Below are 25,306 nucleotides of genomic sequence, written 5' to 3' on the forward strand. Positions count from 1 at the left end.
CATTATTTCTGCGATTTATGTGGACAGAACTTGTTTTTGAGCAGATATAACACAATAAATCAATCAATACAATCCAATAGCTCAAATACAAGTACAGTGTGGCGTCACAAGTTTGTAAAATCAAAAAGTATACCTTAGTTGAAAATCGCTAGTATGTTTACTTACATATGGCCAAAATGCTGTTCATACTAGAAATTGTTAATTTTTGTTACAAACAACTTTGCTGAAAGTTGCTGAAACAACTAAGAAAAACAAAATAACATTTCTTGAAATTTCAAGACGTTCTTATGAGCATGCGCAATAAAGCACAACTCCCCACACTTTGCTGAAGCCCATAGACTGAAGATCGTGAGCTTCCCCAATTTAAGGTAATTACTTTTTTTTGTGTGTTTATGACCCTTGCATGGGTGGATATTATCTGTGGAACATGTTACAACGTGTCTTTTAAAACTCAAACTGCTTGAGTTATTTCTTAGTTTAGTTATTGTTTACTTTATAACTGTAAATTTTATAAGTTTTTAAGACCCAAAATTACTCAAATACAAAATATCCTAATTTATGTTTGTAACTCTGCGATGGGTTGGCACTCCATCCAGGGTGTATCCTGCCTTGATGCCCGATGACTCCTGAGATAGGCACAGGCTCCCCGTGACCCGAGGTAGTTCGGATAAGCGGTAGAAAACGGAATGGAATGGAATGTTTGTAACTCATATATATATTTTTGAAGTTTGTAACAACTAGAGGATGAGCAAATGATAACAAAATGTTAATTTTTGGGTCAACTGTTCATCTAACCATTAAAGCATGAAACCATGAAACATATTTTCTGTATATCCCAGAATACTTGATACATTGAGGATTTGCAGTCTTAATTGTAGTTTTCATTCACTGCAAGTTAAACTGCCTTCTGAGGCCAGTTCTCCTTCACATTAAAGCATTTTCTGTTGAATTACATTGTTGTGTTGTTTTTTTATTATCGTGTGTGTTTGTGTTTAAAATGTTTCTCTTTTTACTTTAGAATTTCCGCTTGATGCCTAAAGCATGTGCTATGAGATGCTGTAAGTCTAAATACTATTTTAATGTTCAATATGAAGACATTTTTTTTTGATGTTCAAAAGACATGACATTTGCCATGAGGAGAAAGAAAATCGATCATTCTCAACCTCCTGTTTGTGAGATCTTGGAGAAGTAGCCAGCACTTTTTACTGAAAGCCAGGTTTTTTCCTATTTCTCTTTACAACCAGAAAGGCTTTTTTATTTTAATGTAAATAACCACTTTGTGTTTGTACTTAGATCTTTGCAGAATTCAATCGCGTTTCTGGAAAAATCTAATATCTTAGTTCTACCCAGCTTTGGAGACACTTTTTGATGAAAAATTTATGAAAAAAGGAGGAAATGAGGGAAAAACGCTTGATGAAATTTTGCGTCAAGTTGATTCAAAGGTGTTATTATTATGATTAGGTCGATTGTTGTCAGCTTTGTGTCATCATTTGAATATAATTGTTACCCTTATTCTCTGACTGTTTTTTGCTTTTGCTGTTTTCATAGTTTTGCAAGATAACGTGTGTACGCCCCGCTGTGCTTCTGTGATGTTAATGCATCAAGGGCAATCGTGGATGATGTCCCAAACTTGCCAAATGCTTAGAGGTTTACTTCTGGTTAGAGGTGGCTCAGTTATGTTTTCTATAGTTATAATTGAACCTTTCTAAAACCAAATAAAAGCTTAATGTCTACATGTCAAATGCTTAAATTTTCTGTAAAGTGCCATACATTGTAATTTTTGCAGTGCTACTTAATTAGGTATGAGAGATCTGTTTAGACAGAAGCATTGTTACATTTGCCAGATATTTTGATGTTCCTAACAAGCCGTTTGATAAAAAATAAACAGTTGAGATTGTCAGATGTGTATTGAGTGTCATCTGTTTTAGTTAAAACATGTTACTTACACCTTACTTTAACAATCTTTGTAAAACGATGGTACATAGTTTTTTTAGTTGTTGTAGCTTAAGAGTAAATCTGTATCAAGAGTACTAGTATTTGAACTGAAATTTACATATTAAACTTACTTGATATTTGTAGTTGAATAACTCAAAAGTTTGTTCTACTTACTTATAGCTGATTACTAACTTAACTTTAATTTTACCTTTAAGTTCCACTTGAAAAAAAGAAGGGCAATCGGTTTCCAAAGTTTTTTTAAGTAAACTGAACTGATGAGGATTTACAGTGAAGGAAAACACTGTACCAGGAATGCACTGTTGCTTTAGATACAAATTTCTTCCACATTCACAAATGTGACAGTTACCATGTGTGAACCCAATATGCATATTTAAAAGGTTAGTTTGCCCCAAAATGACTTGCTTTGGTTTTGTGTCCATTCAATAGAAGTGAATGGGTACCTCTGTAGTTCGGTTACAACTTTCTTCAAATATAAAATTACTTTGTGTTCTGCAGAAATACGAAGGTCATAAGGTTTTGAAAAGACAAAAGGGGAAAGAAATGACTATTTAAATTTTTGGGTGATTTATATAAAGGAGCAATGTGGAGATTTTAGTGGTGAGGTTTCGAATTGCAACCAACAGCTCACTCCATCCATCCCTCCTCCCTCTCAGATCACTACGGTGGCTGACACAGCACTAAGATGTCTTAACGTTTTCGCTTCTGAAGGAGATAATGTATTTACGAAACACGTTCTGTAGCAGTTTGTCCATTTAGGGCTACTGTAGAAACAACATGGCGAATCCCATGTAAGGGGACCCGCGGTGTATGTAGATCGATATAGCTCATTCCAAGGTAATAAAAATATAACACTTCATTAGTATGGTATTCAATCACCTCTGATCACATAGTTATGTATATCATAATTAATTTTTGTCAATAGATCCTCCAAAAAAACTACACTGGACCTTAAAAAAGAACTCTGTGTCAGAGATACACTCAAAAATGTTCCAGTGTACTTAATCACTATAAACTGTATTTTTTATCAAAATAAACAGAGATATTCTTGGTCATTTCTCTTTTGAGTTATTCTCTTTTTACCAACCCTGTGTTGTACATCATGTTCCTTTACAATACAAAACCACACATCCAAAACCCAATGCAGCCTTTTTAGGGGAAATCCAGCCAAATCTAGTTCAGAGGTTATCAGAAGGCATTCTGTACTTTCAAGAGGTTCTGTACACAACGAGCACTAATCTGCGCATTAATTTTTTACCTTGACATATCGACCATTAACGGATGACATCATTAGCACGCCGGTCCGATTCATATTCCTAACTCAGCCGTTTCCAAACATCTTTATGAACCGAAAGTGAAATAAAAGAATTAATTTGCAACCATGCTCAGGTATGTATCAAAGCCATAGAGAAGGTAAGTTAGAACCATATGTTAATTTGAAGGGAAAGCATCTGGAGATGATGAGAGCTGCGTTGTTGATGATAGGAATGCACCATACGGCAGTGTGAGAAAGGCAGGCAAACATACTCGTTTAAAAGAAAACAAAAGCCAGCTAATGTGTTGCAGCTTTCATTCGACGGGCCTCGCAAATAACAGCACAACACTTTATGACTTTATTACTGAGCATTCTAATTCATCTCGCTGCCAGCGTTGAGAATCTCAAAACAATATGGGACTTTATTATTCAATAAAGGAGCAATATAATCTGGTTTACAATTTCCTTCCCAACAAAAGAACATGCATTGTTTGTACCATCTTTACCTGCACTTTTATTCTGCAGGCATCACTTTTGGTGGTGGTCTTGTATTGATAAATCTGGGAAGGTCTGCCAGGGATTTTTCTTTTCAATTGTAGCCAAGCAGCCACATTAATAGGAGAATAACTGGTAATGCTTCATTTGAAAACCACTCTCACACAAGCTATGAAATCATAATCACTGCATTCTGACGAAGACTAATATATGCTGATGTCAGCAGTCTAGAATAATTGAGATATGTGGTTGGCATGATATCATAGTGATTGTGATGACGGAAGTATTTGACTGTATTTGATAATTACTTTTTGGATCAGATTATTAATTCTGATTTAAAATCGGCATAAAAGAGTAAAATTGGGATTTGTGTAAAATAACATTTTAGAGATTTGTTATTAATCCATCTTTTTTGCATTATTAGGGATAATGAAGGATAGTTCACCCGAAACTGAAAATCTGTCATCATTTACTCACCCACGTGTCATTTCAAACCTGTGTGACTTTTTTTTTAAAGAATGTTGGTAACCGAACAATAGCGGTACCAATTCACTTCTATAGTAAAGACACAAAACCAATGCAAATCGATGAGTACTGCCATTGTTCGGTTCTACAAAACATTCTTCAAAATATCTTCTCCAAGAAAGAAAATCATACAGTTTTGAAATAAGGTAAATGGTGATAAAACATTTAATGATGAATTTGTAGTTGCGTGTATGTACAAAATAAGTTCAAATTCTTTATATATGCATTACCATTTTAAAGCACCTGCCAAGAAAAAACAACATGTTCAGAACTCTTGGATGCAATTTTAAATAAATTCTATGAACATGTACCTTGTCAGATTAAAGCCATGATAGCAGCGAGAGGTCTTTGATAGTGGTTTAAGATGGATTAGATAAGACTTTTGTGAATAGTGATTACACCATCAATAAATTGGTACTTTATGGCTCTCTGGTGTTCTGCAGCTGTAACCTTGAAGTAAAATAATTTCCATTGGCTATTCAATCATTCTTTGTACATGTATTATTAAATAGTATTTTTTATAACGGTCTTATATACTTTGTCATTGGAGTAAACGAATATCAGATATCAGCGTCGAACTGTCATATCTAAATGCCTCCGTCTTTATTCCCTGTCGTTTCAAATAACGCATGTTCACATCAGAAGTGCAGGTTATGTGTATGCCGAGTTAGCTGTGGAATTCATTAAAGCTTAATATGGGAAATCAATCAAACGCTGCCTTACATTTCTTTTGAAAGTTGCCTATTCTAAAAGGCCAAAGAAAACATGACGGATGGGGTCATATTTTTAAAGGTTTCCACTGAAATATCAGCAGCTATGGGAAACAGCAAAAACACAAACAACAAAATACCAATTTATATTGAAATTTCTGCAAGAACTGACATCTGAGCGATTCTATAAGACAACATACATCATACAGGTCAGAGTGTTTCACAGAATGCTAATCAGTTTGTAAACCAAAACACACATTTTACTCTATGATGTTTTATAAACAAAGTTTGGGAGGAACACTTCAGTTAATCAACCTAATTAGCTTTCCTGTAGCTCAGTGGTAAGAGCATTGCAAGGTTGTGGGTTCGATCCCAGGGGATTGCAGATACCTAAATTTAAAAAATGTATAGGATGACATTTACATTCAGTCATTTAGCAGACGCTTTTATCCAAAGCGACTTACAAGTGGGGTAGATAATGGAAGCAATTAGGACAGCATAAGTACAACAAAAGTATAAGTGCAATCAAAAAGAAGACTAGTCTCATATAACCTAACACAGTATACAGAACCATTCATTCATAATTTTTTTTTATTTTTTATTTTAGAGTAGAGAAGAAAAGAGTAGAGAAGAAAAGAGTCAGAACAGATCAGTCAGATGTTGGCGGAAGAGATTTGTTTTCAGGCGTTTCTTAAAGATGGCTACAGAATCTGCAGATCTTGTAGCAGTGGGCAGATCATTCCACATAGGTGGAACAGATCCGGAGAAGGTGCGCGAGAGAGATTTTTTACCTTATGGATGATGCAATGTAAGTGGCTTTGGATAAAAGCGTCTGCCAAATGCATAAATGTAAATGTAATTACATGGGAGGAGCACACCAAAGGGTATAAATCCACATCACTTACCTCAGTTCTTCGACAGCTTTCTAGCATCTCTCCACAAACCCCTTCGCCGCAAAACTCACTTCTTAATCCTGAAACCGTGTGCTCTTGGTTCGGGCCGAGCCAGAGGCAAAATTCTAGACTCCCCTAGGACAGCACGCCAAATACGCATAACTGTTCCTATTCAATATATGTAAGTGTGAACTCGTGAAATTTAAAAAGGAAATTATACGATTAGTTGTATATTATTTAAATGAATTTTTTTTAAATGAAATTATACGATTATTCTGTATTATTTAACTTTTCTTTTGTAATCAGTGTAACGAAATGTAATCAGTGACAATTTGGTACAGGACTACCTGCTTATCTGACCAATGGTAGAAGAGGCCGTGTTGTTTAAACTACAGTGCTGTAAAGGCAGGTGTGCTGTTACTGCATGTTATGGCTGTGCTGCCATTTTATACATAGTTACTTTCACAGCTATAATTAAAACAGATGTTAATGTTGCTTTCCCTGCCAAAAATAATTTCCAGTTGAAGAAACTTCCAGAGCGTTCCAGACCGTACAGCCTATAGGTATTCTGTAGACTTCAGTGACTTCACTGATGTCACTTCTGGGGTCACAGACTAGTTCTGTATGGCTTTGTCTGTACCTTGTTTTTAAAACAAAAAAAAAATATTTATTGCTAATGACTTCAGCTAATAGAATTTGCTTATGCAATTTAACATTACCACAATATGACATACAGTATTAAGTATATAAGAACATAGTAAAAGTTATCATGGCATATGGCACACCATAGCATGTTCATATCTGTTATTGAGCAAGTGCATAAAAAATAATTTACGCAGATACGTAAATGCATGGACATTTATTGACCAAATAAAAAAGACACACCACTTATAATACATTTGCATTTATAAATTAATGTATATATTACTGTTAAACATACAATGAAACAAACCTAGCTTCCATAAAAGCAATTTGTCACTTTTTAAAGTAATGGATGCATTCAGACACCTACACTGAGAAGCAGATCAGTATAATGTATGTTCTGTAAAGTATGTGACCAGTGAAAGCTCCACATGTCATCATGTGTAAGTAGGTGTTTTGGAGTGGACTGGAGGAAAACAGAAAACATATCACGCATCTATCTGCTCAACTTGCATCTCACGAGAGAACGGTCACATGACACAGTCCTGCCATAACCACAACATTGCGCATAGACTTCTGGTCGAGGGAACTTGTGCATTGATTAAATCTAGGTTAGCCTACAAAAATACGTCATCTCTGAGTTACTGGATTTTGTTGTATGTCGTCAAAAATAAGTGTACAATTTTGGAAATGCTTCATTCATATAGGTCTATTTAAAGATTCAGAAAAGTTTATTACATAAAATTAATGTTAGTTTACAGGATGTGTTCGAATAAATTGTTCACCCAAAAAGCTTAATTTGTCTTCTCAATGTTCCAAATTTACAGTATATGACAGTGGCATGACCACGGGTGTGCTGACTGTGACATGACCCCAACATCTTGGGAGCCTTTTGTCGCTTATTCTAAACAAATGAAGAATCTTTGACTAGCTTGCTAGCTAGCAATAACAACCATTTTCATGACTCCACGGAATAATAAAGGCTGCTGCCTCCTCTCTTTGCTTCCCGGATGAGACGTGTTTGGCAAGATGGAAATATATCAAATGCAAGCAAGTGGATTTTCTGGTTGGGGAAATGCAACAGGGAGTACGGCTGGCTCCGTGGGAGAGGGCTCAGATGCCATCTCATGAGACTCCCTCCCTTCGAGGCAGACAACGCTGAGTCCCCCAAGGACACGACGGCCAGGATGGCCCAGGCTGGGACTGAGGGCCAGGGCTTGTCCCGGTTCTTGATGAACCTGACCATGTCCCCAAAACCCAGAAGCCTCAGCAACTCAGTCTCCGCCGACTTTAGGGCCTCAGTGAGGCAGCAGTTGAAAATGAGCTTGAGCTCTACCTCACTGAACTCCGTGTCCACTGCAGCTGCCAGGAACTTCCGGGCACACCGCAATCCTTCTGGCGCAGGCCGAACAGGACATGGGCCTGGAGAGATCGCAGCGGAGACTGCTTGCAGTCCATGGCTGTCCGTTGTGTTTTGTTTATCGTTCTGTCACGATCGATAGGAAGGAAGCACCCAGGCGCAGGCTGCGGTACAATAACTCAAACTGTTATTAATCAAAACAAAACCCCACAATGGGGGAAAACCAAAACTGAACAAAAAAAACCTTGAAGACAAAGACTTCCCATAAACCCACCTTCCCTATCTGTCTGTCTCTCGACGTCGAGCCGACAGATGGGGTTCGCCCTTGAGAACCAATCAACTCTGACTACTATAGAAGAGGCCAATGAAATTTGGCGAACGAAATTTGCCTGCTGGTCTCCGCCCCCGGATATCCGGTATAAAAGAAAGACGGCGTGCAGCATTTATTTACCTTTTGTTCTTCAGAGCAATCGCTCATGACTAAGAACAAAGCAAATACTTCAAAGATTACATTGCCGGATCTTGGACGTAGAGCAGCGGATCTACCCAACCTGCAGCGACCTTCCCCTGGGCGTCTCGGCGGTTCCAGAGGTGTTAGAGATATTTCTAAAAAGTTCTTTTCAGGACTAAGCATTATCCACCGCGGCATGTCCCGCTGTTCTTTTAGGTGCGGCACCCTCATCCGCTAGTGTAAGCAGCGTTAGTGATGTGGGGACCTCTGCGAGTGTAAACCCACCAGCCAAGTGCTCATGGGCCGCTCGCACCCCAACTCTCTCTTCTGACCGTTCCCCAACCGGTGGTGGCAAACCGTCCGGATCCTCAGGCACGCATTAGGAAACGATGCGTGATGAGATGTCGCTCACAGCATCGGAGGGAGACTTGCTGGCATCCGACCCTGAAGACTCCGAGCTCAGGAGGAAGCAGAAGTTGAGATGTCAGCCATGCTAACCCGGGCAGCCACGAGTATTGGGTTGCAGTGTCCACCACTGCCTCTTGGGGTTGGATACAAGGTTAATGGGGTCGGAGCTCGGTGCCAAACCGCGTCCAGCCCCAGTGCCATTTTTCCCGGAGGTGCATGAGGAGCTGTGTAAGACTTGGAGCTCTCCACTCACGTCTCGCTCCAGTAAAACCAGCTCCAGCTCTCTCACTTCCCTCGATGGTGGGGCAGCCAAAGGCTACGTTGAGATCCCCCAGGTGGAGCGTGCCGAGCCGACCCGGGTATAATGCAGGATCTCTGTGCCGCCACTGACCTCGCTCTACAGGCGACCAAGGTGACGGCACGGGCCGTGGGTCGGACGATGTCCACGCTAGTGGTCCAGGAGAGCAAATGGGTACACCGAGAAGGTCTGCTTTCTCGATGCACCTATCTCGCAGGGTGGGCTATTTGTTGACACCGTTGAGGACTTCGCTCAGCAGTTCTCGACGGTGAAGAAGCAGACCTGGGTGTCCCTTGCAGCCAATCTCACACTCCACTGAACTGTGTTCGGCAACCCGACCTCATGCCTTGGCGAGGCATGAGGTCGTACATACACGACAGCTGCCACCACTCTCAAACGGACAGTGCGTGCAGCTGTCCCACCAGGTAGGCAAGTCGGCGTAGCCAACCTTCCCTCTCCTGGTGGAGCTAACCAAAAGTGGTTAGCTCCACCAGCCGACAAACCAGCCCCCGTGGGAATGGTGAAGTAGACCTTCCCCTTGGTCCCCCTGTCACAGTCCCTGGGAGCTTGGCAAGAGCTGCCCACACTGTCTTGGTGGCCAATTAGGACGGACCGTCTTGGCTACTCGATCCAGTTCGCCAGAAACCCTCCCACGTACTTCGGGCAGAGGTCACCACCCTTCTGGCGAAACAGGCCATCGAGTCCGTCCCTCAAGCCAAGATGTTCAGAGGGTTCTACAGCCCGTACTTCATCGTTCCCAAGAAAGACGGTGGGTTGCGCCCAATATTAGATCTGCGTACCCTGAACAAGTACCTTCACAAGCTGCCGTTCCGGATGCTCACGCAGAGGCGCATTCTGACATCTATCAGGTGTCAGAATTGGTTAATGGCAATCGACCTGGAGGACGCTTACTTTCATGTCTCGATCCTCCCTCTACACCGGCCGTTCCTACGGTTCGTGTTCGAGGGGCGGTTAAATCAGTACAGAGTCCTCCCTTTCGGTCTGTCCCTGTCTCCACGGGTCTTCACGAAGATCGTGGAAGCCACGCCCTTTCTCTCTTCAGGGAGAAAGGTGTGCGGGTACTAAAGTATCTCGACGACTGGCTTATCTTGGCACACTCGCGAGATCTGTTGTGTACACAAAGGGACCTGGTGCTCCTAGATCGATTGGGACTACAGGTCAACCGAGAAAAGAGCAAGCTCTCCCCCGTGCAGAGAATCCTCTTTCTCGTAATGGAACTCAACTCTATCACCATGTCGGCGCAACTGTCCACACAGTCGGTGTTGAACTGCCTGGGACATTTCAGGCAGCCCGCAGTCCCCCTGAAACAATTTCAGAGGCTCCCCGTACACATGGCGTCCTAGGCGGGGGTAATAGCCCTCAGGTTGATGCACATGAGACCGCTCCAGCACTGGCTACAGAGTCGAGTTCCGAGGACAGCGTGGCACACCGGCACTAGGTGCATGGAGATAACGCCCCTCTACCGACGCACCCTAACCCCTTGGTCTTCCATGGCCTTTCACCGGACTATGGTCCCTCTTGGGCAGGTTACGTTGTGGTGACGACAGACGCCTCCCTGCAGGGGTGGGGTGCAGTGTGCAACGGGCACGCAGTAGCGGGACGCTGGTCGGGCCCCCGCCTGCACTGGCATATCGATTTCCTAGAGTTGTGGGCTGTGGTACTTGCAATGTGGAGTCAGCAGGTGATCCGCTCCCAGCGGGCCCAGGCGAACTGAACAAGACAGCCGACGCGCTCTCTCGTCAGTATACGCCTCGCGGAGAGTGGCGACTCCACCCCCGCACAGTCCAGCTCATTTGAATGCTGTTTGGGCAGGCCCAGGTAGACCTGTTCGCCTCCCTCGACACATCCCATTGCCCGCTGTTTGGGCAGGCCCAGGTAGACCTGTTCGCCTCCCTCGACACCACCCATTGCCCGCTTTGGTACTCCCTGTCTGAGGCCCCCTCGGCACGGATGCCCTTGCGCACAGCCGGTCGCGGGACAAGCGGAAGTACGCCTTCCCCCCAGTGAGCCTCCTTGCACAGACACTGTGCAAGGTCATGGAAGAGGAGCATCAGGTGTTACTGGTTGCGCCACATTGGCCCAACCGCACTTGGCTCTCGGAGCTGATGCTCTTGACAACAACCCCCCCTGGCCCATGCCAGACCAGACCTCTGGAACCTCCATGTCTGGTCTCTAGACGGGACGAGAAGATCCTGAGCAGGCTACCCTCCTCTGTGGCGGAAACCACTGCTCAGGCAAGGGCCCCATCGACTAGGTGGTTATACGCCTATAAATGGCACTCTTCTCGTCCTGGTGTCTCTCTCAACCAGAAGACCCACAGAGGTGCTCGATCAGATCGTGTTGTCCTTCTTACAAAAGAGAATGGAGACAAACATCTCCCCCTCGACACTGAAAGTGTATGTAGCCGCGATCGCCGCGATCGCCACTCGTCACGACTCAGTTGATGGAAAGTCTCTAGAGCAGCACGACCTGGTCACCAGGTTCCTAAAGGGCGCGAGAAGGCGGAATCCACCTCGTCTCCGCTCCATACCCTCTTGGGACCTTGATGTGGTCCTGGCGGGCCTCTCTGGGCCCCCCTTTGAGCCCCTAGGAGGGTCCGATCTTCCTCACCTTACGAGTAAGATGGCCCTCCTTATGGTGACTTCAAGAGGGTAGGGGACCTTCAAGCATTCTCCGTGTCTCCGGACTGCCTTGAATTCGGCCCTGGCAACTCTCATGTTATCTTGAGACCCAGGCCCGGATACGTGCCCAAAATTCCCACGACTCCCTCCCGGGACCAAGTGGTGAACTTGCAGGCGCTCTCCATCGGGGAGGAAGACCCAACCCCATCCGTGTTGTGTCCAGTATGCGCACTGCGCCTCTACTTGGACCACACGCAGAGCTTCAGGAGCTCTGACCAGCTCTTTTTCTGTTTTGGAGGACAGCAGAAGGGAAAGGCTGTCTCCAAACAAAGACTGGCGCACTGGATCGCGGATGCCGTCACAGTGGCATGCCGATCACAGAATCTCCCATGCCCTTTGGCACTGCGGGCTCACTCCACACGGGGTATAGCACCCTCCTGGGCACTGGCCAGAGGAGCCTCTCTGGCAGACATTTGTAGAGCTGCGGGTTGGGCTACGCCAAACACCTTCGCAAGGTTTTACAATCTTCGCATAAACCCTGTGTCAGCCCACGTCCTACGTGACAAGATGTAGGACTGGTATCCGGCGGGGGGTATGCCTGCAAAAGCCCCTTCCCACCCTCCAGCAGGCTTGGTCAGTGTGCTATCTACCCCTCTTCTTACCCTACCACTGGTTAAGAACAGGCATTCCATCCATCACAGAGCAGCCTTCCCCCTTAGGCCGGGAGAACATATGAACTATCACAGATAGCTCTAACCGGACCTAGTGGTACCGGACGTCTGAAATACCCCCTCTGAGTTGGTCCCATGCTTGGTAACCCATGAACTTCCCCAGGTGGACCTCCACCTTGCAGTTAACTACTCAGTCCGCACGTTCCATGCGATCTCCCCCAAGGGCGAGATCATATCCACTATATTTCTCCCCCCGGGTAGGAAGTGGCCTCTGCATCGCATCCCTAATTAAGGAAGTCGCGCTCATCTGGTGTAAACCCTATCCGGACGGCCTCTCGCCAGTAGAGAGCTAAGGCCTCCGTCTGTTAAAGGTTACCGGTCAGGACTGTACCCATCTTTCTCCAAGAAAGCTCTGGAACACCCCGACCACCACACTGGAAGGTTACAGTTTCACGAAAGCCTTGTGCTGACACGCCCAGGCCTGTTACCGTCGCTTCGCTAGAGATTGTGACACGATACAGCGTTGTGGCATTTTCCATAGGAACCCCATCTGTCGGCTCGACACAACGTCGAGAGACAGACAGAAAGGGAACGTCTTGGTTACGTCTGTTTCCTCAGTTCCCTGATGGAGGGAACGAGACGTTGTGTCCCTTATGCCGCAACACGTATCGTATTCTGCTGCAGTCGTGAGAGGCTCTCAGGCTCTTCAGAACAAAAGGTAAATGAATGCTGCACGCCGGCTTCCTTTTATACTGGACATGCAAATTTAATTCACCAAATTTCATTGATTCATGATTTATTCGTTTACGATTTAGTAATTAGGGAATATGGGCAGGACCTTGATACCTAGCTGCACTTCATGATCACTACTCGGCTGACTCTGGCTCCACAGACGATTCCTTTTGTGCATGCCCAGGCTGAACTGCATTTTTGCGTACATGTTAGCATCATTACAATGGAAGGAAGCGGCGTCACTCTGCCCATCTTTTATACAGTCTCTGGTCTATACAATAGAAGTGAATGGGTGCTGCCGTTGTTGTGGTTACCAACATTCTTCAAAATATCTTCTTTTGTGTTCTGTGGAGAAGATGCCCAAAAAAATTTGGTGAACTATCTCTTAAAGCATCTATAATACTTTTGTTTTTTTTGATTTAGCTTGAAAACATCAGACTCAATTCTTTGAAATGGAATTAGATAATACAATTCTTCAAAATGTCTCCTTTTGTGTTCCTCTAAAGATATAACGTTTTGTAACAACACAAGAGTGACCAAATACTGACCGAATTATCATTTTTGGGTGAACCAATCCATAGATGTTGGCCGTTTTTCCGTGACGTGGTGGACAAAACTTGATGACACCGTACTGCCTGAGACTTGAGCAAACAGAAGTGACACTTATAGGCAGTTGTAATCCAATCTGTCACACAAGCACATGTGGTGATAGACAGCCGAGCTTGTGTAGAGAGTCAGTCTGACCTCCACTGGCAGACTCAGAAGCTCTGACCACAGCACGAGCCCCGGGCCTCCCACATTACTCTCAGCGCTAACAATAATGTTTATATCTGGAGCTTTGTTTGCTAAAAGCTGCCTGGGTGTTTATTGTGGAGGAGCTTTGAAAGAATGTAAAATCACCTGAATTGTAAACTTGAAGAGTGAAGGAAAGTAGTGCTTTAAGAGCACACACGTTTAATCTTCGTAACTGCGTTCAAAATAAACCCATTATAGAAAGTTTTGTGTTGTGATGTCACAAAAACCTTTTAAGTTAAATAAATAAAATTAAAAGCTTGTGAGTAACATTACATGTAACATTTAGCAGATGGTCCTATCCAAAACTTACGAAAGTGATAGTAAAAACGTTGCTAATATGGACAGACAGGTTCTTTTTTTTACCAGTTTTGTTAGAAAAGACAATGCAACCTGAGTTGGAACAGAATAACAGAATGGCATAATGGGGATCTTTTGCTTTGTTAATGAAATATTATCAGAACCCATGCTCTCATGGGTGTTAAAAGCAAACATATGCCTCTACGTGTTTATTCAGGTTTTCAGTCTGAAAAGAAAGCAAGTCCCCTCTGACTGGATCACCTATCACTGCAGAAATACTGAAATCTAATGTAGCGAATCTGCTGGGCAGAGCGATGATAAGTGACGTAATTTTTCATCACATCTAACTGAATATTTTGCCACAAAGATTGTATGTTTAGTTTGAACACAGAATGGCAGAACCTGGTAAGAACAGGTAAGAATAATACTCTCATAGATCAAGTCATAACAGGTATTATTGATTCCAGCCTAACAGGGTCACTATATGGCTCATGTATCGCCGCTAAATAAATGTGCTACGTTTTATGACATGTGACATTGTGGGAACTTACTTATACCAACAAAAATATAGCATTGGTCTTTCCTCAAGGAAGGGAGGAAATGTGCTACTTGACAGCATGTTTCAGCCTGGATCATTAGGAGGTGTACGGTTTAATCCAAGACATGAAAAAGCAAATATTTGTGCTATTTAAAACCCATTTTTCTGATCTGCTGCTCGTGCAGTGTGGCGGAGGATTTACTTGGTAGTAGAATGAAAATGTGTGATACTGGGATGTTAAAATGTTCAGAAGACTTGTAAGAAGTGACAGTCTAAGGTCACAGAGATGTAACTAAACGAGCAATAAACAAGCATTGACCAGCACTAAGCTGGATGGAGAACTGAAAGGGATGGTTCACCCCAAAATAAAAATTATTTCATCATTAACTCACTCTTGTCTTGAGTTGTTTGATGTTCTTTTCATATTTGTGAAACACAATATGAAAAATGTCTCAGTAGTTTTGTGGTCATACGATGAAAGTCAATGGGTGGCCATGTTATTTGGTTTTCTGTGTTCCTTAAAATTTCTACTGTATGTTTTGTGTCCTAGAGAAGAAAGAAAGTCAAACATGTTTGGAAGAGGGTGAGTAAATAAAGTTTTTTTTATTAACTTTTAAATTGGAAGAGTTATTCCTTAGAGGTGAAGTCTATCATTTTTGTGCAACTATTGTTGTGTAATTTTTTGGAAGATCTGTTGACAGAAATGCAATATAATATACATAACTATGTCTTCAGAGGTGTATAAAGACCCTACATAATGAAGAGGTTTTTTTTTTTACTTAAAATGATCTATTTCTACTATCAACATACACCAAATGCTTCTACAGTAGGTTGCAATTCGCAACCTCACCCCTAGATCCTGATAAATTCCATACACTGGACCTTTACACAAACAATTTCAATTCTGTTTCATACCAAAAAAAAGAACATAACAGCACTTGCTATAACCTAAATCTCAATCACCAGTGCAGCTATAATATGATCACAAATGAAATCTTCTTGTTAAATAATGAAAAACCTACGGTATGCATGATATCACTAAGACAATCTGCAAAGATGACAAGAAAAGAAAAATGAAGAATATACATATGTTGCACAGACAAACGTGAGGTTCAGGTTTAATAGCCACCATAAACAAGAGGAATGTAATAGCAGTGTTTTACACTGTGTAACATCTTCATAATATTCCCACAATACATCCAAATCTCACAAATGTCTTTTTGACGTCCTTTCAAGCTCTTGAAGAAGTTATATATAGTGGGAATACATAACTCTATGCTCACGAGACTGAAATGACACTGCCTGAAACGGCAAATACCTCAACGTATAAAGTAGTTTTTAGACTAAACAAGGACAAGTGTGACGTGTAGTTCAGAGACCTGATCAAAACATAAACAACCCTTTCTTTCCAATCATAAATCAAGATGTGAAAACCGATCCCGGTTTACCTGTTGGAAAACAACCGTTTTTGTTCTTCCAGAGGTAAAAGGGGGAATTAAGCATGTCTGATACTGGGTATATTCAATAGAAAGTTATAATGATGGATTTGTTGCATTATCAAGGAGTGTTGTATGCTTTACTGTGGCCTACAAGTTTTTTAAATTGACAAATTCAATGTTTATTTTCTATGAGAATTATTATAGTTGTGTATGAGACTAGATTGTTGCAAGTCTCTGTTTTCAGAAAATGGATTAAACTTTCAAAATAAAACAAATACTGTGTTCTCAAAGTCAACAGGAACTCTTTAAAACTTCATATTGGTTTGATATTTGCAAAACCCAGTGACAAACAAGGAAGATCATGCAAATTATATACGAAAATTACTAATTTAGGAGATACAAGGTTTCAGAAGGTGAACAGTGTTTTTATGTAACGTATATACAACATAAAATGTAAATCATGTTGTTTTATTTAATATACTACAGATATTCTGTTTATCAAGAGTTCTGACCTATTTGGCAAAAAATCAAAACCCTCATAGATAAATTAAATTCATTATTTAGTTTGATCTAAGTGTGAGAATCCAAAGATAAAACTCTTTTCACAGGCCATTTGCTACTTTTAAGAGTTGCAGGCTCTATTTTGAACATAATTCATGGAAAATGACTCCTATTAGGCACAATTTAAGTCTACAGAACTAATATTTATTGAATTTTAGAGTTGGCGGGGCCTTTGAGTTACTTTCAAAGTTGAAGTACAGCTAATAACAGGGAGTTAGCACAAAGCCCAACTGATGCAGGGGTGCACTTGCCTTTATGCTAAAATCATTCATATTTATTCCCTACCCTGCCAAATTCCTGAATCAAGACTGTCAGATGAAAAGGCAAAGTCAATTGCTACCAAGGCACCATAATAACCCAGTGTTTAACTTTGAGAAATCCCATTTCAAATGAACGTCCCAACCATAACATAACGTCCTCGTGAGGATTTGGCCCGAGTTCTCTGCTTGTCACTTCAGATTTTTTTGCCTTCTCCTGACCAATGTCTAATGAAATACCAGTTTGGGTTAACGATATGTGTTTAACTTGATTCTCTACATAACCATAACAGACACTTCCCCCCAACATTAAAAAAAACAATGATACCGAAGAGAAAGGGGACCAAAAGCAATGCGTGAGAACTCACCAGTTTCTCTGATAATGTTTGATTTAGGCTGATAAAACCAATGAATCATGCAAAGCCCAGTTTGATAATTCCACTGAGCTATCAAAGTTTCGTTGGAACATTAACAGGAATATTAATATGTGATTCGCAGGAACTTTCTGTTTCTGACTAGATTCTCAGCAGAGCTTTTTCTTAAAGAAGTCATTACCTCCAAGACTGATAAAGGACCTAAACAAATGTCTTGCATTGGTTTGCGTGCACATGCCGAGAGAGAGACATATTTTCAGGCTCTTTCTACGTATTAGACAGATGTTTGAAAAAACACATTGGGGAGTGTTTACCTGTGGATGTGGTTATCTTTCTGAGTCTGTGTTCTAGGGACAGTAAGCAGAAGAGTCATTAAACACTGGAGAGGTAACTGAGACCCGTGGACCTCAGAAAGATATGATCCAGCTGCTGTCTCTGTTGTTTTGCCTCAGTCTGCTGCTACCCTTGATTCTCCTCCTTTCACTGCGTCTATGCGATGACATTTAAAAAAGTTTCTAATAATCTAAAAAAAGTTTCTCCTTGTAATCTAACGTCTCTCAACGCTGTGCGGCTGGATAGTTCAAAAACTTTGTGAAAAAGAGACCTTTTGTTAGGTGTTGTGATATTGGGTCGTATCTGTTTAGTCCCCCCTCTGCTCCTCTTTATACTGTATATGATTACATGATCATAAACAGCAAAATCGCATTCTTTACATTCTAATTTAAGTGCGAGGTTAAAATATCACAAATTTGAGGGATTTAGTATACTGCATTATGTATGTATTTTTAGTATAGAAACATATAAATGTTTTAAAGGCATGCGCTGCCCAGCAGTATATCTCCGCAAAGAACACCTCCCTGTAAATTACATAAGATAAAGATAAAACTATGTCGAGCCAATATTATTTTGGGTTACCAGTAGAAGAACCAGGGGCGGTCAGCCTTTTGCTTGATGGAATTTTACGGCTTAGTACACGGCACAACCGGCAACAATCAGAATCAAGGACCAGACCTAACGATTCAGTACACTCTTAAAAATAAAGGTGCTTAAAAGGTTCTTCACAACGATGCCACAGAAAAAACATTCTTGGTTCCACAAAGAACCATTCAGTCAAAGGATCTTTAAATCTTTTAAAAAGATGGTTCATCTCTTTTTTTAAGAGTGTAGTTAAAATTGTTTATTATTATTAGTTTATAAAAAAACGAGAGTATTGTATATAAACATCTGTCACATAATTTATTTATTTATATTTACAGAAGTAAGTACACATAAAAATGACCTAATTTTGTCATTTTTGGGCTGACTTTGATGCTCCTAATCTCATAATTAGATTGCGACTGTTGCCTGAATTTCACAGTCAGGGTCATTTTAGTGTAAACCAGATGAACAGGTTGTTCAGCATGTTTTGAGACATGTTTTACAGACCAACAATAATGAAAGGAACATGGTCAAACATGGTCACAAAAACGCTTATTTGATTAGTGAGCTAGAAATAGTGCAAAAAAATTTGGTCATAACATTTCTTTCAAATACATTTTTCAAAATCCTTAATGTTTTGTTATTTAAATTAGTTTGCTGAAATACTTTGGATATTTCTATTAGATTTTGAATCCCAGATTTTCAACGTCCTGTCAGAAGTTTGGATCTTTGCACCTCACTGCACTTTTTTCATTCAAATTTTTTCCAACGCCAGACTATTTCATTCCCCCATGTCCTCTGTGTCTCATTCATGTCTCTTTCTATCACTTTCTCTTGTCTCTGTATATCTCTTTTTTTCTATCCACTGTCCTTCTTCTCTTCCTCTTACCCCTCCCATCCCTGGCCTGACTGGCTCCAGTCGGGACCCCGCAGGCTGCAGCTACTCCCTTGGTTGTCTGTGTGCAGGACCCCCGTCTGATGGCTGCTGAGACAAAGCCAAAAAGCATGGAGCCGGACACAGAGTCGGGGCCCCACTCCCTGTCTTCTGGACTGAGAAAGAACTTCTGCTTAAAACAGTTGGGATGGAGCTTATTATATAATTATACTAATACATTGTTAAAAAAGTATTTTTACATCGTCTCAAGATATGACGATTCCTGGCATTAGAAAATGTAAGCAGTAGTTAAAAGATATGAATTATAAATGACAAAAAATGGGTCACTTGACTTTTTCATTATTCAAATTACAAACCGGCTGTTCTTTATATAATATTTAATTATATTTTGTATAATTTAGTTTCACTGCATTTTAAAATCTACCCCAAAAGACAAAAATCTAATCTATTAAAGTTAAAAGTTTAAAGCTAATAATCAATGTTTTAAATTCGCAAACACATTGAATAACACAGATAACATGTATACTAGACTTCATGTTCACGGTTTTCTTTTCTCTTAACATTAATAAAATCTTCTTTCAGTATGCCAATAAACACATCTTGAAAGATAATGACTCTGATGAATCCAATATGGTTTAAAACACTGAATCCCATGAGGAAAAACTCCAGCGTCCACAAAGTTATGTTATGGCACTCGACTAACACTTTTAAGATGGATACAGTGTTATAGAACATGCGTGTGTCTAGCCATCTCTGCGCGGTATGACTGTATACAATCATATATCATATCCGCACGGCCGTGATTTATACCCCAAGGTGTCACAGCAGGCTGCTGCTGAGAATCTGCTCAGATGAAACATGTCACAGCTTTAGACACTGGGCCTAATTAAAGGGAGGGATTAAAACGGGACTCAGTGACCCTCTGAGGAATTTCACAAGGATGCTCTGTGTTCGCTGTCAAACTTTGAGGTTGTACCGTGCCTTTAAGTACTTTCACCTGCTAATTAAGCCTTCCAAACTCCGGTCAAGGGGAAATGTGTGCGGCCAAACGCTCTTTAGAAAGAAAAATGGTCGGTTCGCAACTCAAGATGTACTAATGTAAATATTTGACCCGAGTTGTATATTGGACGGCAGTCTACTACGCGTGGCAGAGGGAGTGGACGGATTGCGGTGCCATTAGCAAGTTTAAGTCTTTCGGTTTGCTTAAAATCCAACTAAAGTGCTTCAAAAACCGAGCCAAGCGGCCGCGGGGCTCTCGAAAAGGGGAGGTCAGGATGATAGCGCATACTCCAGGGGTGGCGACACGCCCGTTAGTAAACCTAGTGGCTGCATTCCCAGCTGTACCAACTGTATCTCAACATCAAGGAGGGGAAAGCATTAAATAGGGTGAACGAATGGGCACTGCCACGAGAGCCCCGTGGGACGATGTGCTATTTTTAAAACCATATTTGTTCGCTTTTGATTTAATTCATTTTAAAGGCTTGCTCAAACAAACACAGCCGTTCTTGTGTTCTCGGAATTCTACATGTTCTTACAGCTAATCGCACAATAAGCTTCTCCAAGAACAACGGTTCTGGTAGTGTTCTGTGCCAGCTCTTGGGGGGCAGCGACATGCTTGTTTAATGTGTGGCCTATGTGGAAAAATGAGGATGTGACCGCACCACTACAGACTGGAGAGTGAGACATGTACATCATTTGAATGCTTGAGAGATCATATGGGAACCAAAGTATTAAACTCTCCCACTGCTCAAAATAAAAAACAATCATATTTGTTTATATTATTAATTAAGATCACATAGTTGTCAAACTTTGCTCACTAAAGAAAAAATCATGGTTTGTCTGTGTGTCCGTAGGCGTCTGTGCGTGTGTACTCTCTCTGGCACAGTGGGGGCAGCAGCCCACTACTGTGCCTAGAGTGTGTCTATGGGAGGGAGGGGCTCAGTCGAGCCCCCTCTGCTTTAAGACCCTCCCAGAAGCGAAGGCATATCAGTTTCTCTCTCATGGAGTAGAGAATCAGTGCTATATGGGACCAAAGCCCCTCTCTCTGAAGCTGCGCATGTTCTCAGAGAGACCCTCAGTCAGATTTGTTTGTGCATGCGTTTAGGAGGTCTGTGCTCACTCTCGCAGGCAGACGGTTGATAACATGCTATGATAGGTGGGACTGGAAGAACTGAAGTGATCGTTCTGTTGATGCTTTGACACTGGAAACATACGCTGGGCAGAATGACTCTACTGGGCTCTGAACATTCCATTCTGATACGTAGCAAGTTTAAATCAGGTGAGGTTGGTTTTTGTCGGTGGGTGTACTGGAGGTCTTTCATTTGTAACATGTAACAGTCTGGACGTGAAATCAAAAATTGAATAATCAACAATTTGTAATAGGTAAACAATTATGTAGTTGTATTAACATTGTTTTGACATCCTGTATGATATAGAACTTTATATTGGAGCATAAAGTGAAATATTTAAGATCTACACGAAGTCTGGTAACATTTACACATAGTTTGAAACATTTGACAACACTTCACTTTCTACCTGTGTATCATTGTAAATGCTTTTACACACACTGCTTCCAACATACTGCACTCCTCTAAATGCTTCACGAGCCATGATAGAGGGGTCAAAGGTTATCAAACATTGTCTCCTTATCAAGAAACCAAAGATAATCTCCTAAATTACACTTTTTAGTTACTCAGCAATACACAGAACAGGTGAAGTGCTCTTTTTCCCTTGCTTTATAGTCAACTTCCTTTTCAAACAATTTCTCTATCCATCTTTCTTTATGTATCTCTTTTTAACAGTTTTCTACCAAGGGCCAATTTAATGTAAAGTGTAAATGTATTTTGAACAATGCTGCCACCTTTCTGAGGAAAGTGTTACTGAAAAACCAAATCGGCAGAATTCAGACCCTCTGTCAACTCAAAGGAAAAACTTTTGCTCGGCTACAGTTCTTAAACATTAGATTTGATTATGCGTCATTCAGGTTGGTACAGTAACGGCATACCAGACAAAATTACAGACAAAATTTAGTTTTTCCTTAAGCGAAGGGAAATGACCCCTATGCTCAAAGGAAGTGAAGACCTTATATTCTGGTCCACACAAAGGCTTGATGGGAATGTCTCACACACTGTTTCAGTGTTCTTATACTCTATGGATGTGAATTTAACTATATGCTTGTTGTGGGACAGTTGAGCTGTGTCACGACTAACTGGAGCTTTCGTTCTGTTTTTGGGACTGTGTGATTGAGCTGCTCTAAATCTGATAGGAATCTTACAGTGTTTTCCCTAAGGATGCTTTTGGCTCAATGAGGTTCATCGACAGGGTCAACAGGACATGATAGCCAGCCCACTCCCACCACTGCGAAGAGATTATGTAACTTGGCTCTCGCATCTCATACAATTTGACAATTGAAGATGTCACTTTCAGTACTGAAGTCTATTGAGGTTAAGTACACTCGTGTGATTCGGTAGGATTATCAAAAGCTGTTTGAGGCTCTACCAAACTTTTTCTGATAATAGGATTGGTTGACTAGATGTTTGAAACCAGTGGTATTTAAAGGGATAGTTCACCCCAAAATAAAAAATTTGGTCATCATTGACTCTCAAGTTTTCAAACGTGTATTCATTTCTTTATTCTACTGAACACAAAAGAAGAAATTTTGAAGAATGTGGAAATCCAAATACTTCTGGAGCGCCATTGACTTCCATAGTAATAGTTTTTTTCTACTATGGCAGTCAATAGTGCCCCAGAATTGTTAAGTTACAATCATTCTTCCAAATATCTTTCTTTGTGTAAAACCGAACAATAAAATTAAAACCGGTTTAGAACAGCTTAAGGGTCAGTACATGATGACAGAATTTTCATTTTTGGGTGAACTATGCCTTTAACTCATCATGTGTATTACAGTATATCAGATTTATTTTATAGTAGTTTTTTGTATGGTAAAAATTTAAGGACAGGAATTATGGTAAACTGAATAGTTCTATTTAACTCATCTCTCAGGAAAGAAAATGACAATAATGGATTATACTGCTTTATATTAGAAAAAAATCTGTTTGCATGCAGTTTTGTCATTGTAGCTGTAAGGGCATACACATTTTAAAGGGCTATAAATGAATCACACCTACTTTTTGTTTTCATGTAAGCATTGGTGCGGGTAGAGGGAATGCTCACAGAATAGCTGACGAAATTCTCGGTTCCCTGGTTGACAGCCTTAAATTCACCCAGCATACCTCTGCCATCATTCGCCCCACATGGCAGTCTCATTCATTAGAAATAGTTTCATGCCATATGTTTTTCATTAAATCTCAAGCAAATTAAACAGGTTCCCTTGTGCTACATTGAGGGGAGATGCCAGGACCACACAACAATTTGGATGCCCTTAGCTCCCATGGAAACAGCTGTCTATATCATGTTCAAGTTGGCATTTGGTGTCATGAACTTTGGGAGCAATGCTTTGCAATGTACATCATCACACACAAGCATAATCTGGCATCCGGGTATTTGTATGAATGTGGCATGTGCATGTGTTGGGGCTGCCTGTGTCTTGTCAAGATTACAGCCTTGCTATTTACAGTCAGTGCCGTTAACATCAAAGTTCAGGGGATTTGTTTAGGCGTGCAGTCCTTCATGACTTTGAAGTTAAACTAAAATAAACCATTTTCGCATAACAATCATCACATTATGAGAGTCCCTTCATTTCTCTGTTGTTTCTTTGAGATAGCAGTGAGATTACATTACCAGTGAATGGAGACTTTTTCTTTTGTCTCCAGCTTATTTTGTCTGAGATACCCTAGTAATATCACGTTTGTCTTCTCTTGAAATTTAGACGAGATCACAACAATGTCTTAAACTTCTACGCTTAGATACGCAAAGATATCAAGACTCAGTTTCTATATATGTGCGAATACTTCTTATCAAATATAAATTAGCCATACTGAGTTATGGTTGCCTCATGCTTAACATGGTCAACTTCGCCAGGGTTCGTACAGGTTTCGGAAAGTCTTTGTCGAGCATGAATATCCGTTACGTAACAAGTTTTCTTAGACCCTTATTTGACAATTCTCACGGAAAAACATGCCCACACATCAACCAGCGAGAGCGAGAGATAGAGAACGCCCATCAATGTGCTTTCATCCATATTTGTCTGTGCACGAAATTGCTGTGCTCAATTTTACATAAATGTTGAATTTAACGCTGGATTTGCAGATTGATTGAATTTGATAGCTGGAGCGGTCCCAGGGCTAAAAGATGCCTGATATGAACTGTACGCAATAAGTGAACCTGAGTCAAATGTCTGTGTTTGTTGGCAATCGTTTTATATGTGCATTATATAAACAACACAAATTTATAGTTAATCAAAAGTTATGCAAGGATTATGCGATGACGCATTCCAGGAGCTCGACTGTTTTCAGAAATTATCGTACAGCTGTATCTGTCTTTTATAAGTGTGATCAAACTAAATACTTTTGGAAGATATGAAGTATGCTATACTACTCTGTAGGGCTTTTCACACTGTACTAAACCCTGGGTAATTTTCATTTTAAACCCCACTTTGGACAACGGTTAAACAAACGTTTCACACTTGTAATTTTGAAGCGGGTTATCCCCGCATTTTACCCGTGGTTAGGAAACCCTGCTCCGAAGCAGGGTTAGCGCTGCTTTTCCAGGATTAACCCTGCAATGCGGTGCCAAACGTGCGCATTGTGAAACGAAGCAGGGGTATAATTATACGACCAGACGCTTAGCAACAGACATCCAATCAAAAACTGAAAAGCGCTTACCTAATTTTACAAGCTGTGTACAGTCACAGAAACTCTGTGTAAACAATCCTTTGAGTTTTTAAAAAAAGCTTAACATGGTAAAAAATCTCTCTTGCGCACCTTTTCCGGATCTGTTCCACATATGTGGAATGATCTGCCCACTGCTACAAGATCTGCAGATTCTGTAGCCATCTTTAAGAAACGCCTGAAAACACATCTCTTCCGCCAACATCTGACTGATCTGTTCTGACTCTTTTCTTCTCTACTCTTCTCTTCTCTACTCTAAAAAAAAAAAAAAATGTATGAATGAATGAATGGTTCCGTATACTGTGTTAGGTTATATGAGACTAGTCTTCTTTTTGATTGCACTTATGCTTTTGTTGTACTTATGCTGTCCTAATTGCTTCCATTATCTACCCCACTTGTAAGTCGCTT

The 25,306-nt window shown here is 41.0% G+C and overlaps 1 protein-coding gene across 12 annotated transcripts in view; it reads left to right on the plus strand.

Moving 5' to 3' along the window:
- myocd (myocardin) overlaps positions 1-25,306 on the plus strand; it is a 123,330-nt gene that overhangs the window by 66,615 nt on the left and 31,409 nt on the right. For 8 of the 12 annotated variants that reach the window (XM_056771759.1, XM_056771764.1, XM_056771762.1 and 5 more), the window contains exon 4: positions 15,216-15,248. The exons of 2 other annotated variants lie outside the window; for them this stretch is intronic. In XM_056771759.1, coding sequence (XP_056627737.1) covers positions 15,216-15,248 — 33 coding nt within the window. Of the gene's footprint in view, positions 1-15,215; positions 15,249-21,124; positions 21,388-25,306 lie in introns of those variants that run through there. 2 more of the 12 variants (XM_056771766.1, XM_056771770.1) reach the window with 1 other exon arrangement.

The sequence above is a fragment of the Triplophysa dalaica genome, chromosome 17 (genome assembly GCF_015846415.1).
Source record: "Triplophysa dalaica isolate WHDGS20190420 chromosome 17, ASM1584641v1, whole genome shotgun sequence".
Classification (NCBI taxonomy): domain Eukaryota; kingdom Metazoa; phylum Chordata; class Actinopteri; order Cypriniformes; family Nemacheilidae; genus Triplophysa; species Triplophysa dalaica.